Source organism: Fundulus heteroclitus, chromosome 9 (assembly GCF_011125445.2).
Source record: "Fundulus heteroclitus isolate FHET01 chromosome 9, MU-UCD_Fhet_4.1, whole genome shotgun sequence".
Lineage (NCBI taxonomy): Eukaryota > Metazoa > Chordata > Actinopteri > Cyprinodontiformes > Fundulidae > Fundulus > Fundulus heteroclitus.
This window is the reverse complement of record NC_046369.1, coordinates 28087338-28099946: the sequence shown is the minus strand read 5'-3', so window position 1 is coordinate 28099946 and position 12609 is coordinate 28087338. Positions and strand designations below refer to the sequence as shown.

The 12609-nt window shown below is 42.1% G+C and overlaps 1 protein-coding gene across 6 annotated transcripts in view; it reads right to left on the bottom strand.

The window, feature by feature from the left end:
- si:ch73-63e15.2 (strawberry notch homolog 2) overlaps positions 1-12609 on the bottom strand; it is a 74264-nt gene that overhangs the window by 27282 nt on the left and 34373 nt on the right. Inside the window, exon 1 of one of the 6 annotated variants that reach the window (XM_012871647.3) lies at positions 4697-5076. The exons of the other annotated variants lie outside the window; for them this stretch is intronic. Coding sequence (XP_012727101.2) covers positions 4697-4756 — 60 coding nt within the window. The 5' untranslated portion in view covers positions 4757-5076. Of the gene's footprint in view, positions 1-4696; positions 5077-12609 lie in introns of those variants that run through there. 6 annotated transcript variants of the gene reach the window in all.

Genomic DNA, 12609 nt, shown 5'->3' with positions numbered 1-12609 from the left:
TCAGTAATCATTCTAGATAGGAGGAATGTATTTTCAGATATATGCAGCAGCGATCTTAAAACATGGATAGGAAAAGTGAGGTCCTGTCTTCTTTTAAGAAGAAGAGATGTTTAAGCATTCTGAAATGGGACTTTTAATACAAACAATGTAATTTTCTGAAAGGTTAGCTTTTAAGAGTAAGAAGTGATTATTGGATATCTGGCTATAAAATGTTCAAAAGTTCACAAAAAAACCTTTTGGCATCGGCAGTACAAGCTGGAGCTGTGGGTATATAAGTAAAAGTGTAATATATTACCGGATACTGGATATCTTTAATTTCATTTTCTACCAGAAACTATTTTAACAAGAATAAAAAATATAATTGTTTATCTAAAATATTAATTAGATCCAGTAGAGATTTCAGATTAGATTTTAGGGCTTTACCAAAAACTTGCCGGGTGCGATCGGCAGAAACGAGGATCGCAGATTTCTATAACGCGGCGGCTTCAACCAGCGGAAAAAAAAAAAAAATCTGCCACGATAATTCAAGTTCTTCCACCGACAAAGCAAACAGGGCAGCGTGAGGAGCGGCGCTGCAAAATAAAAAGGTCGGAGGCAGGAAAAAAAAAAAAAAAAACAATAAAAATCATCTGTTGCGCAGTAGGTTTGGCCAACAGGAAGTCAGTCACAGAAAGGAACAAATAAAGCAGAGAGGATTAACAAGGCCACGTCTCCATAATGTTCAGTGTGGATTTACTTAGCTGTACTGAATTAAAACCATACAGATATGAGTGTCTCTAAAGCAGCTGCTCTCTGTGTCCCCACGGACGGTTCACTGCGCACCTTTATATGTCCATTCCCAACACAACGACTGAGACGACGACTGAGAAATGTTGCCACTGACCGTACACCGAAACCACAACGCCATGTCGGACTTTCTCCGCTTTGGAAAACATGAAAGTCAGAGCAGATGAAAATAACTAAGGTAGGTAAATATTTATCTGCTTCTGTGTCTCACGGGAGAAACTCTGTGCGCCCCAAAAGCTGAGAGAAGTGGATGTGAGAGGAGTGCACAGGCGACACAGGGGTGACCTCTGCCATTTGTGACATTTACAGACAAACCTGAGAACGCCTCACACTGATGCTGCTTAGGTCTGAGATTAAGCTGAGCAAACTTCGCTTTTTATATAAAGTTGAAGAAAAATGGTTTTACATCCATATTTATTAGATATTCCTGGTGAAGGTAATTTAACAGACCTCGTCTTACAGCCGCGGCGTAGTCTTAAAAATCTGATCTTTGAGGATGTGTATTCAACGGGAGAAAAACATTATAGCAAAAACAAAATTACATTTGTCATAATTCATTTCATGGAGTAAGAGTAAGTGAAGCATCATTTAATGCTTACTTTACGTTCCTCCCCTTTTCTCTGTGCCGCTTTGCTTTTTAAATGCAAAAGACAACAGAACCGGCAACTCAGGAAATGGCTACACGAAAACAGCCGCGTGTCTAAAGTCGCCCGCATCTGCAGCCGGAGCGATAACGGGAACCTGAAACAAGGCAGGAACGACAAGCCCAGGTTATCTCGCCACCGCGCACGGAGAAAAGCAACACAAGGGACGGAAAACGTCACAGCGAGAAAACAACATTACAACCACAATTCAGGCCTTTTTTCTTAAAAAGTGGCTTCCTCATATGACATGTGTGTTTTATTTCAAGAAGCTGCTTTAAGCGTAAAGAAGTGAAGGTTCTTGAGTCCGAGAGAAAGAACATCTGGGAAATAGACGTGAAATGAAGCAAAAACAAGTTTACTTTGAAAATGACCTCAAATAGCCTTAAAAGCGTGACACCTGGCCTGTACAGTCATGTCTTCACACACCTGTGGTCAAAGGGGCCACTTTCTCACCAGGACCGTAACCCACTTGGTTCTGGGCCAAGAATCAAGTGAAAATGTTACGGGCTGTTTGACTGCTGGCTTTGAGTCAAACTTTAAAGGTTTTATCCCCGGCAGGCCTGAGAGACATAAGGTTAAAAACAAGAACGGCTTTTAAAAGCCTCTGCAGACAGGAGCTGAATTAGTTTTAGACGCTGGGGGTTCATATAAAGATACGACAGATATGACAGGTCAAGCTGACGTGTGGGACATCTCCCTGAGGCGCCAAAGGTAAGGCACGGTGGTGCTGAAGAGGGAGCTCAAGCTTTTGAAACCAACACACACCTCAGCGCCAACTTTAAAGTACAAGATCGTACGCTTGAAACAAAGAAGGAGAGAAAATGCAAACAAAAATCGTCCCTATTTTCCGACAAAAAAAAAATCCTTTTAACTGTGCTGTTTTCCCCCACATCGTGCCAGGTATAGAGACATCGTATAAAAGCTTGTATGGGACTTTTATTCTGACACGGACCCGCTTCCTCAGCAGCCGTCTGGTTTGGTTTGATGTCGAGCGACACAAACAAATATGCCGGCTTGCAGACTTTTTGTTGCCCCGCGCATTAATTATTCAGAAAGTCGCCTCGCTTTCTTCGAGCCCGACACGACGTGCAGGTTACCCAGAAATCAAAGCTGCGCCTTTAGGTTGAGCCCGCTGAGCTCAGTGCTCGTGAGAACAAAGCCGGCGGTCCGGCAACAGAGATCGACTCTCCGCAGAATCAAAAAATACTGCTTACTTCGCAGCCGTCCTCCTGACTTCTCTCAGAGCAGACCCCGCCCCCGCCCCCCCCCCCCCCCCCCAACCTCAACCCAGTGGTTCTCACTCATCCTCTCCATCATTGTTTGTTCACTTCCCGTAAGCTGCACGCATGGTCATGCTTGAGGTTTGGTGTAATACCAGGAAACCGACAGCATGTGCCCACCTAGGAGAGCTACCCGAGCTTTTTAAACACAGCAACGGAGACGTTTTCACAGCATGGCAACAAGAACTGCAAAGCAAGAGATGGCTTTGGTTTCTTCCAACGTCGCAGAGTACAGTGACCTTAGTGATCCGGTGTTTTGTTTATTTTTCTCCCCCTTCGGTCACTTTTAACATTTGTAAATGTGATGAAGAAGAAATCAAGTTTAATAGCAAATAAGCTAATCGTGAACCCTAAACGCACATAAAACAACGCCGCCAGGTATAGGAGGACAAAAACGCACATTATATTTGTGAATATTTGTGGTACATGTTGCATATAATGAGGACTTTTCTTTTTTTTTAACCTTACTAATTAGAATAACATTAATGTTTAATCCTTAGACTTACTTTTCTTCTAAATATGTTAATATTTGAACACTATTACTTTACAGTTATATCATTGCAGTGCATTGGATTTATTCAGATTAAAAAAAACAACATTTTTTTATGCTGTGCTTTATTCTTAAATCAGTTCAGGTGTTTAAATGCAGAAAAACAAGTTTAAAAACAAGCCACGTGTAAGTCGTCAGAGCGCGTTATATGGAGGAAATCAGTCAATAAACTTCATCGAGAATTCAGTGGAAACAGACTCAGCAATTCCTGCCGCCGTCAAGTCATATTGCACAGATAAGAAATGCCCTCTAACCAGAGCGTCGGCTAATGAATTATTATTAGAAAAGAGAAGAAAAAAAAAGAGAACAGGTGGCTTTATTTAAAACTCCTAACAGCAACAGACACTTTTTAAGGTTGACCAGAAAATCTAGTGGAGCGCTATCTAGCCTGACGAGGTATCAGGTAGGAGCGCTTACTGGAAGGAAGCGAGGAACAAAGCAGATAATTATTTGTCACAGTTCCTGGTTGGGAAAGAGGAATCTCCATGGAGCAATGGAGGATTACCTGGCACAGCAACACAAATCCCAGCTAATCCAGTCACTTCCAGGCTTTTCCCTTTCATCAACACTGATATTTTCTGATAACAAACTGTGTTCTTCTTTTCTGATAACTCCTTTAACAAACTGTGTTCTTCAAACCAAGGGTAAATAAGGTCACTGCGTTCTTTTAAACAGACAGCAAGCCCACATGAAAGCTTAATGTCAGTTTACAGGGAAAACGAGCCGTAGCGTCAGACATCTGCGAGTCTGGAACTGGGCCTGTTCCGTTTAAAAATCAATTATTATTCAAACGATTTTGGCACATTTTGCTTCCCCTACAACTTCTGCAATGTAAAAAAAAAAACTGGAATACTGAGAAGTTTCTTTAACATGTGGACGCGATCTCACACATGTGGGTTTTTCCTAACCTGTACACTGATGTTAACAATGAAAAACAGCCAAGGAGAAAGCGTATTAGTTGCTGCAGCTTTCTGTTGGGGTGATGCTACAATATTTGATGATTTAATTACATGCAGGGATATTGGTGGGTTTGACTGCAGAGTTTTTAGGTGGAAAAGAAATGAGGCTACATGGTAAAAACATAAAATAAAGAGCATTTGGAGACATTTATTTTGCTTTTCAGTGTCGATAATGAAACGATTACTTCTCCACATTATAGTTTGTCACCTGTTAACGAACGGCTTCGTTAATACCTGATAATTTCAAGATATCCGCGGACATATTACAAAGACTGAGAGGAAATCCTCCTTCAGCACCCCCCGAGCATAAGCAAGTGTGTTCGAGGAAGTCAAAATTACAAATGCTCGCATGCACAGACAACGAGCTGCTTAAGTTTCTTCACAACACGTCAAAAACAAATTCACACGAGCAGCTTTCAATCAGCAACAGCCTGATGACAGACGGCGAATAAAAACAGAAGCGAACAGGACCCGTACCTTGGGAAGCGGGCGTCCCAGCTGAGCGTATAATTTAGTCCAGAGCTGCATGAGCGACATGGGTCCGACCGCTGCAGTACGGGGAGCGTGAAAATAGACACAACATAAGCTCCTGCTTCACCTCAGCTCCCTCGGTCCGTCAGCCACTTCCATGAGGAAGCCCAAAGAGCCGGTGACCACCTCACTGCTGCCGGGCTACCACCCCATAGCGGACCCGCACCGGCCCTTGGACTGCTGCTCCCTGGCTTAGCGCAGGCATCTGCCTCCAAACCCCCCCCCACACACACACACACACAGGTACGCTCGCACAAGCCAGACACGCTCAGACGTCCTCAGAGGCAGGTCTAAAACATGCTTCCTGCTTCACCGGCAGGTATTCGCAGAGAGGGCTCACTGGTAGTGATTGTGGACTAGTTCCTCTGGGTGCCGAAAGGTGGTTGGAGAGAAAGCGAGCGAGTGAGAGAGTGAGTGAGTGAGTGAGTGAGTGAGCAGGGGAGGGGAGAGAAGGGAGGGAGGAGGGGAGGAGCTTTCAGGAAATGATGCTTTTGTTGGTAAGTGACTAGAGTTACTGGCAGTCAGGCCCATTTTACTGTACATGGTGTAACTCAACCGCATTTGTAGTGTAAACAGTGTTGCGCTGTGGACCTGGCCGCTCCTCACACAGCGCCGCTTACAGCTATGTTTAATGGGCCTGGGCCGCCACTTAATGATTATTATATTTAGAGACTGACTCCCCACTCGACTTTGCCTCTGCTTTGTGTTTTTTTGTTTCGTCTGCACATATACAACGCCGTGTCTGCAAGAACTCGCAACTCATTCGAATTTTCGACCTCCATCTGTAACTGGGGGGTGTCCGGGAAGCCGGGGTCGAGAAGGCGAGCCACATTCAAACTCGGGATTCAGTTGGAAAACAAGTCTGTCAAAAGCATGCCGCCATTGATAAAACTCTTATAAATTAAGAGCGCTTGAAATGTGGAAGTGAGAATATTCAAGACGGCTTAAAATTGTGAATGAAACAAGTCAAGCGTGAGCCGCAAGTTTCCTCTGCAGAAGAGTTTTGCAGGCATCAGCCAGAACACGATTATAGACGGATCCTTCATCATAAAAGGTCATTCCCACTTACTGGAACTGAGGGCGTGATTGTAAAAGATATACAAGTGCACAAAAGCTTATTCTGGGAATTATTTTTTTGCAAATAGGGCAATTTAAATAAATCCAAGATGACATATCAGCTTCTCCTGGTGGGGAAAGCAATACAACTGTTTATGAAGCTCATAAATAGGAATTTAAAATAATGTAATTTATCTCTTTCGTGCGTGCAGGGGATGATCCATTTGTGCAGTCAGCTTCCAGGAACAAATGATATCAAGCTGGGATGGCGAGGTCCTGTAATGTCCATCTCTCTCTCTCTCTCGGACAGAAGAGGAGTCAGACTTTGTAGCGGCGGAGTGGCGCCTGTCCGTGGTGTCATCGTTCTGTGAGTGGGAATCCTCTCAGTAGTTTGTGTGTGTGCGTGTGCGTGTTTGCTGGAGCCCTGGGGGCCATCAGGGCTCACTGAATCGCTACTGATGAGATTCTCCACAATCAAACACCCCAAAACGCCCACCTGATTGCATTATGTATAAAATAACAGGATAGAAGATTTGCTCCAGGTTAAAAAAAAAAGAAAAAGAAAAAGCAAGAGCAAAACTCCTTTTCTACCAGATCGACTCATCGTGGACACACCTCCTGCAACATTCGCTTCATTTTTAGGTGTTTGTGAATCTGCCTTGAGCTTTAAAGCTTTGAAAATCAGTGTTTCCTTTTTACTTCTGGTGCCTTGTGCTACCTGAATTTGTGGTGTAGCTGCAACAACCATGAGCACTTTGCTGTATGTCAATGTGGGGCCAAAATGTTCACAACAAAGAAAGGAATATTTTAAATATAAAACAAAACAAATATAAAACAGTGCAATGTATATACAAATCAGTGGAGATTTTAAGACTGCAACACAGGAGGAAACTGGAATCGGTCCAGATAAGAAACACACGAAAGGCTGCAAATCAGAGCTGGAGTGGTGTAGCTTGAAGCTAAAGTGAGTCACATGTAACTCAAAAAAAAAGACAACACGCTTATCAGCTTTCAAATTAACCTTTAACTTCCTTCTTCAAAGTAGGCCACTAAAAACACTTTCTGTTTGAGTAACGTACAAGAAGGCAGCCGACAATTACACACTCGTCTAACTCCTGAGAGGTCCGCCTCAGGAAAACTGTAAAGGATGTATTCTCTAAGCTTAAAAAACCCCAAACATGAGATAACGTCCAGCTGTCTAAATAATATAAATATTTCCGATTCTAGCTTTCAGGTGTGACCCGTCTGTTCAAATCTGCTTTCAAGGTGCTAAAACCAATACGAACTGACTGGAGAAAGCAGTTTTTTTTCTTAATTCAACAATTAATTGTAAGAAAAACTGACCAGAAGAAATTGAGCTGATAAAGTTTGTAGTTTGTTTAAGGTTTGTAGTTAAGCTTATCTGGTACCAAAGCATATGTTCCCAGCTTTGTCCTGCATTTTATTAACTGAATAGAAAATGCATAAAAGAACACGTTGTTTAGCCTCTGTTAACAGACGACAATGGAGGGAGTTTTCAGTCTTAATGTAGCCGCTGAAAAAAAATCGGATATTTGTGGTAGCTGACCTGCAGGGTCATCAGCATGATGGGATCATGAGAAAACGGATGTCAAACCGAATATGACTGACTGCTTCATCAGAAAGGATTTCATAAAGGTTTGCAGAGCGGCGGCCCTTTCTGAGGCAGGACGCTCTTCTGCTCCGCTGCTTACTGGAATCATCTCCCGTTTTAAATCAATGTGAGGGCGCAGGGGAAGCTATCGCCCCAAAGTAAGACACTGATCCTCCTCAAACACGTACGTGGGAGTTACTGCTCTGCTCAAGGACGGATGCTGTTTTAAATACGACGTACCCTGCAGATCTGCAAAAAGCTGTAAAAGCACATTTGATGCAAATTAACTCCTCCTAGACCAGCACAGGACACAAAGACGAACAACAAAGAAGACCCTAAAAAGGCTTCTGAGTAACATGCATACATACAGTGTGCAACGCACTGCGTATAAAAAAAAAAACCATAAGATGTGTCAAAGCCTGTTCTTACAACATGTTCTCCACTGTTTGAGGTTAGCCAAAATGCTGAGTAAATAGCTTTTTTTCTCAGTTGTCTTCCAGTAAATCTTGCAGAAATGTAAACATTTTTTATCGCACTTGAGGCAGGCATGCAAATGTCACTGTGAAGAGAAATGTTGTTCTTCTTAAACCACACAGGCATGTGATTTGGTTTACGGTTCATTCTTTCAGGTTTTTCAGTTTTTCTTCTTCAATTCCACCAACGAATATGTCGACTTAACTTAGGCTACGTTTACACTGCAGGTCTTAATGCTCAATTCCGATTTTTTTTTGTGAAATCGGATTTTTTTGCGTGTCCGTTCACATTTCCAAATATATGCGACTTGTATGTGATCTCCTGTGTGAACTGAATGCGTTCAACCTAAGTGTCCCGCATGCGCAGTAGAGGACGCGATGACGTCACACCTAGCAAGCGTCCTCAGTGTTTGTAAACATGGATTATAATGCTGGCGCGCATTTTGCGGTCATTAATTTATTTTCTAACCGGAGCTTTCCGTCCACTGACAGCTCTTCTCATTGTAGTCCGCTATGGGTGTCGTCTTTCTTCCCGCTTCTGCATAGCAGGACGCAGAATAGTGACGTTTGTCGAGTATCGTGAGGTACAGGTCAGATTAATGCGACCCGGCCGTACAGACACAGGTCGCATTTGAAAAGATCCAATCTGTGTTGTTCAGAATGTCATAAAAAGATCCGATCCAGGTCGCATATGGGCAAAAAAAAAATCGGAATTGGGTCACTTCAGGCTGCAGTGTGAACGTAGCCTTAATTCTGCCAATAATGATTTCTCTGTATAAATATTGTCCACTGTTTATAATCCTTCCAATGTATTTTGGTGATGCTCCGGTTTTCAAGGTTTGTGCACATACTACAAGTTTCCAGGAGGTTGTGGAGTTTGAAACTGGAATCCATCTGATGATTAACTAATAAAATGTTTAAATTGTACTGCCTAGATTTGTGGAATCTGTAAAATAAAAATACCAACTTTGTGCCCATATTTAAGGATGAACTGTCAGAGGATGAAAGCTCTAGGATTGAAGTTGAAAAATTAGCTAAAATGATCAGAAAATAGGTCAGCGTGCAGTCAGTTGGAACCACTCCAAGCACTCAGCATGCTGAGGTAAGTAAATCTTCATCGGTGCAGACAGTGTCTGCATAGCGTAGCATGACAGTAAGTGTTGTACTGTAGTTATTCCACCATTCCTGTCACATTCGGGTACCAGTTTCATCATTTTCCTCTTAGTAGTGAACATGTGCGGTATACATGGCGTCCCAGAGTTGCAGTGTTCATACTGTAGGAATTTGTTTGACATTGGCAAAAACTCTGTGGCAGCCTGGCTTAGCTGGTAATGAACCAGCACGCTACAGTACGAGAGCCGCAGGAAGGCGGCGCTGGAAGCAGTATCTAATAGAGTGAGTAAGATTAAATATTTATTTTGTCCATTTCTGTACGTCAACAAAATATATACAAAGGAAATTAAATTCAGTACCTTATTAGTTAGAGCTTGGAGACATTATAGGATGTAAATGCGTTTATGTTGCACACCCCTATCACAACAGCCGTTACCATGAGGACAACTGCTAATGCTGCAGAAATAATGAAATAATGCAGAGATACTGAGTCTGTTACCTCATTGTTGATGTAGCGATGCACATAAGGAGCAGGAGTACAAGCGTTTCAACATGCGTGCTTACTTAACTCACCAACACCCACACATTCACAGGAAGACATCGACAGTCTGCAGAAACAGCCTCAGTCTGCCAATGCGAAAAGTCTTGTAACAAGATGTAAACCGAACTGAAAGCCATGCAAGTAACGCTTAAGAATAACCCGGTGATGTAACTGAATATGTGGACAATAAAGACAAAGATAAGGTAGTTGTTTTTTTTTTTGCAAGCTGTTTGAACTTAGACAAGCCGTCTGTCTGCTACACTTCTAACAGAATAAGTTCTTAAGGGCACATTTAGATCCACGTTGATTGATGGACTTCTGTTCATAATTTGGTCATAACTAATTACATAGCAGTAATTTGTAAGTTACATGCAAATACTGCAGCCTCTATTACATTTTTACAAGTTAAACTCGGGCGTGTGTTCAATTTTTGATTATGTTTAGTTCAATCTCATCATATTTGACACTATTAAAAACAGAGGCTTACAATTTTTTTCTTTGTACATACATTAAAGCGGTCCCTTTCATTTGGTTTGACCATGCTAAAGGTGGCAGTTTTTATATTCATTCATCCTTTAAAGAGCACATTATTGCTTACATGTTGTGCTGTGTTACAAGATAAATGCAAAAGGTTACTGTCAAAAACAGAATGAAATAAAATAACATCTTTTGTAGGACAATTAGTCACTTAGATAAATTGACTAATTGAAGAGTTAGTTGGCAGATTAATAAGATGTAGTTTTTAGGGATGGGCCAAGGAATACTACTAATATGAAGGCTCCAAGGCTACGTTCACACACAGCAGTAGCAGCTAGCGCTCCATAAAAGACCGCCGTTAATAGCTGCACTGCCTTCTTCTTAACTTACTTCGTCTTGCTATGATGTGGTTTAAATATTGTCGTCTCCCAACAGCTTTCTAATAATAACAAGGAGAGATGCCAGCCAGTATCCGCATTTATTTATTTTTTCGATTTTTTTTTTTTAACAAATTTCAACACTTTTTGAAACCATTATATTTGCCATTACTTCTGCAAACAGTGCCCTGCTCTGTGACGTCTCATTCTGTTATCGGCGCACGCGGATCGCTTTGCGGTCATGAACCGTTCAGACAGAAGCCTGATGGCGGTCGCATTTAATAGAAGTATGAATGGCACACCTTAAAAATAAAATCTGAGTTCAGCAGAAAAATCGGAACTGAGCATCAAGCATTAAGCAGGGTATCACAATGATTTCCTTTTATTCAAGCAGTTCTTTTAGCATAAAACGTTGCTGCTTGTTAGATAATTAATTGTGCTATTTAGCTCAGGCGCGGATCGCTAGTGGTTTATTACAAGCTACCTTTAAAAAATGCTAATCTCAACATATTACCTTGTGGAGCTGCTGTCGACAGGAAATTCTTTGTTTTGTCTTGAAGGCGACTTTTAGATTTTGAAATATGTTCATTGTCCTGGCTATTCTTTTCTTTTTGTACTCAAATCATAAAACTTTTGTCTTTTCTTTTTTAGTGGGTAACAAAAGTTTAAAAAGGCATGATAGCGTAAGAAGGATTCCTATAGTTTCTATCTGTGATAAGTTATAATGAAATGTGAGGATTTAAAAGCTAAATGGGTCTAATATCTGTTCATGCTATTATTGATAATTAGCTTTACAAACAAAATGAGCACCAACACAGATACTGTCAACAGAAACTTTCAGACAGACGTCAAACATATAATTACCTGAAATGATGGCAGAACTCGCCACCATGCCGTTAAGTGCTACAAAATTGTTCCAAGAGATTACAAATTGGCTTTACCTGCTTTGTGGCAGTGTCCTTACATGCCAATTCAGCTCTAATTATCTAGTGACATATTGTGACACTTTAAGGGGTATAAAATCTCTGGGGAGGAGGCGTATTCATTCTAAAATATAAATCTCGGCTTGTTTTCTCAAGACAGCAGAGCTGTAAAGACACACATCCTGTCCACGCGCTGCAGCGCCGTGGTTCCTTTACAATATGCAGATATTCAAACAGAGTTCTGCAGCATGCATAAACAAACCCTCACACTGTGGGAAGCCATGCAAACCAAAAGAGATTTCCCTAACGACCCCAACGCAGTAAATAAGACGGGGAGATAAAAGTCAACGCAAAAGTCACTTGAGAAACTAAATAAGCCCACAAACAAATCAACCCGGCCACGCGGCTCTGAACGTTTACTTTACGGTTCGGCTTCGCCGGCCCAACAGATACTGGATGTGATGCCGCCAGACAGCTGAGAAATGGGGCAGGACTGACACGAAGGGCAGGATGAAATGGAAGAAAAGGGGCTGAGAGAGAGGAGGGGGATTATTAGTCATGATGACCCCATGACTTACATTTTCTCTCCATGACTCACACGACGCTACGCGTCCAAAAGCAGCAAGAACAGCTGAGAAAGCACAACACAGGCACAAAACCTCTCTGTTTCCCTCACAGAGACGCAGACGGGCAAAAGGAAAGCTCCTGAAAGCGCAAACCACGATGGCAATGGCTTTAAATAAAGCGCAGAACCGTTTTACAAATACACTCGAACGACAAAATCCAATACGGATCGCAATGAATCACGAGGGTTCGCAATGACTCGCTCAGGCGAACCTTTCAGCCAGATACGACTCTGCAGGCACACGGAATCCCCACATTAACCATCGCCTCCACGTCAGCTCTCCTCCATCCATGTGACGAGGGCGACACCTTGCTTTTCTCTTTTCAATACTTTCACATGTTGCTTTTGTTCCACAAATAACTTAGAGCTTTGTTCCGGGCAAGCGTCACGCCCATTCACACACCTGGGAGCTAAAATGATGTGAAACTCCTACGCCTGGGTTCTGGAGATGCGTCCACAAACCGCTAACAAAAAACAAAACCGCAAAACTTGTTTCAGTGGATCCACCTGGAAATTTGTTTTTGTTTATTTGATTCATTTAATAAATAAAAAATCATGGGTTATCGCTGTAGATGTCCCTGCTTCTGCCACACCAGGTTGCCCATTAATGAACCAGGACCAAATTCAGATGCCGTATAAGCCATGTTTGCATATTAGCGCTC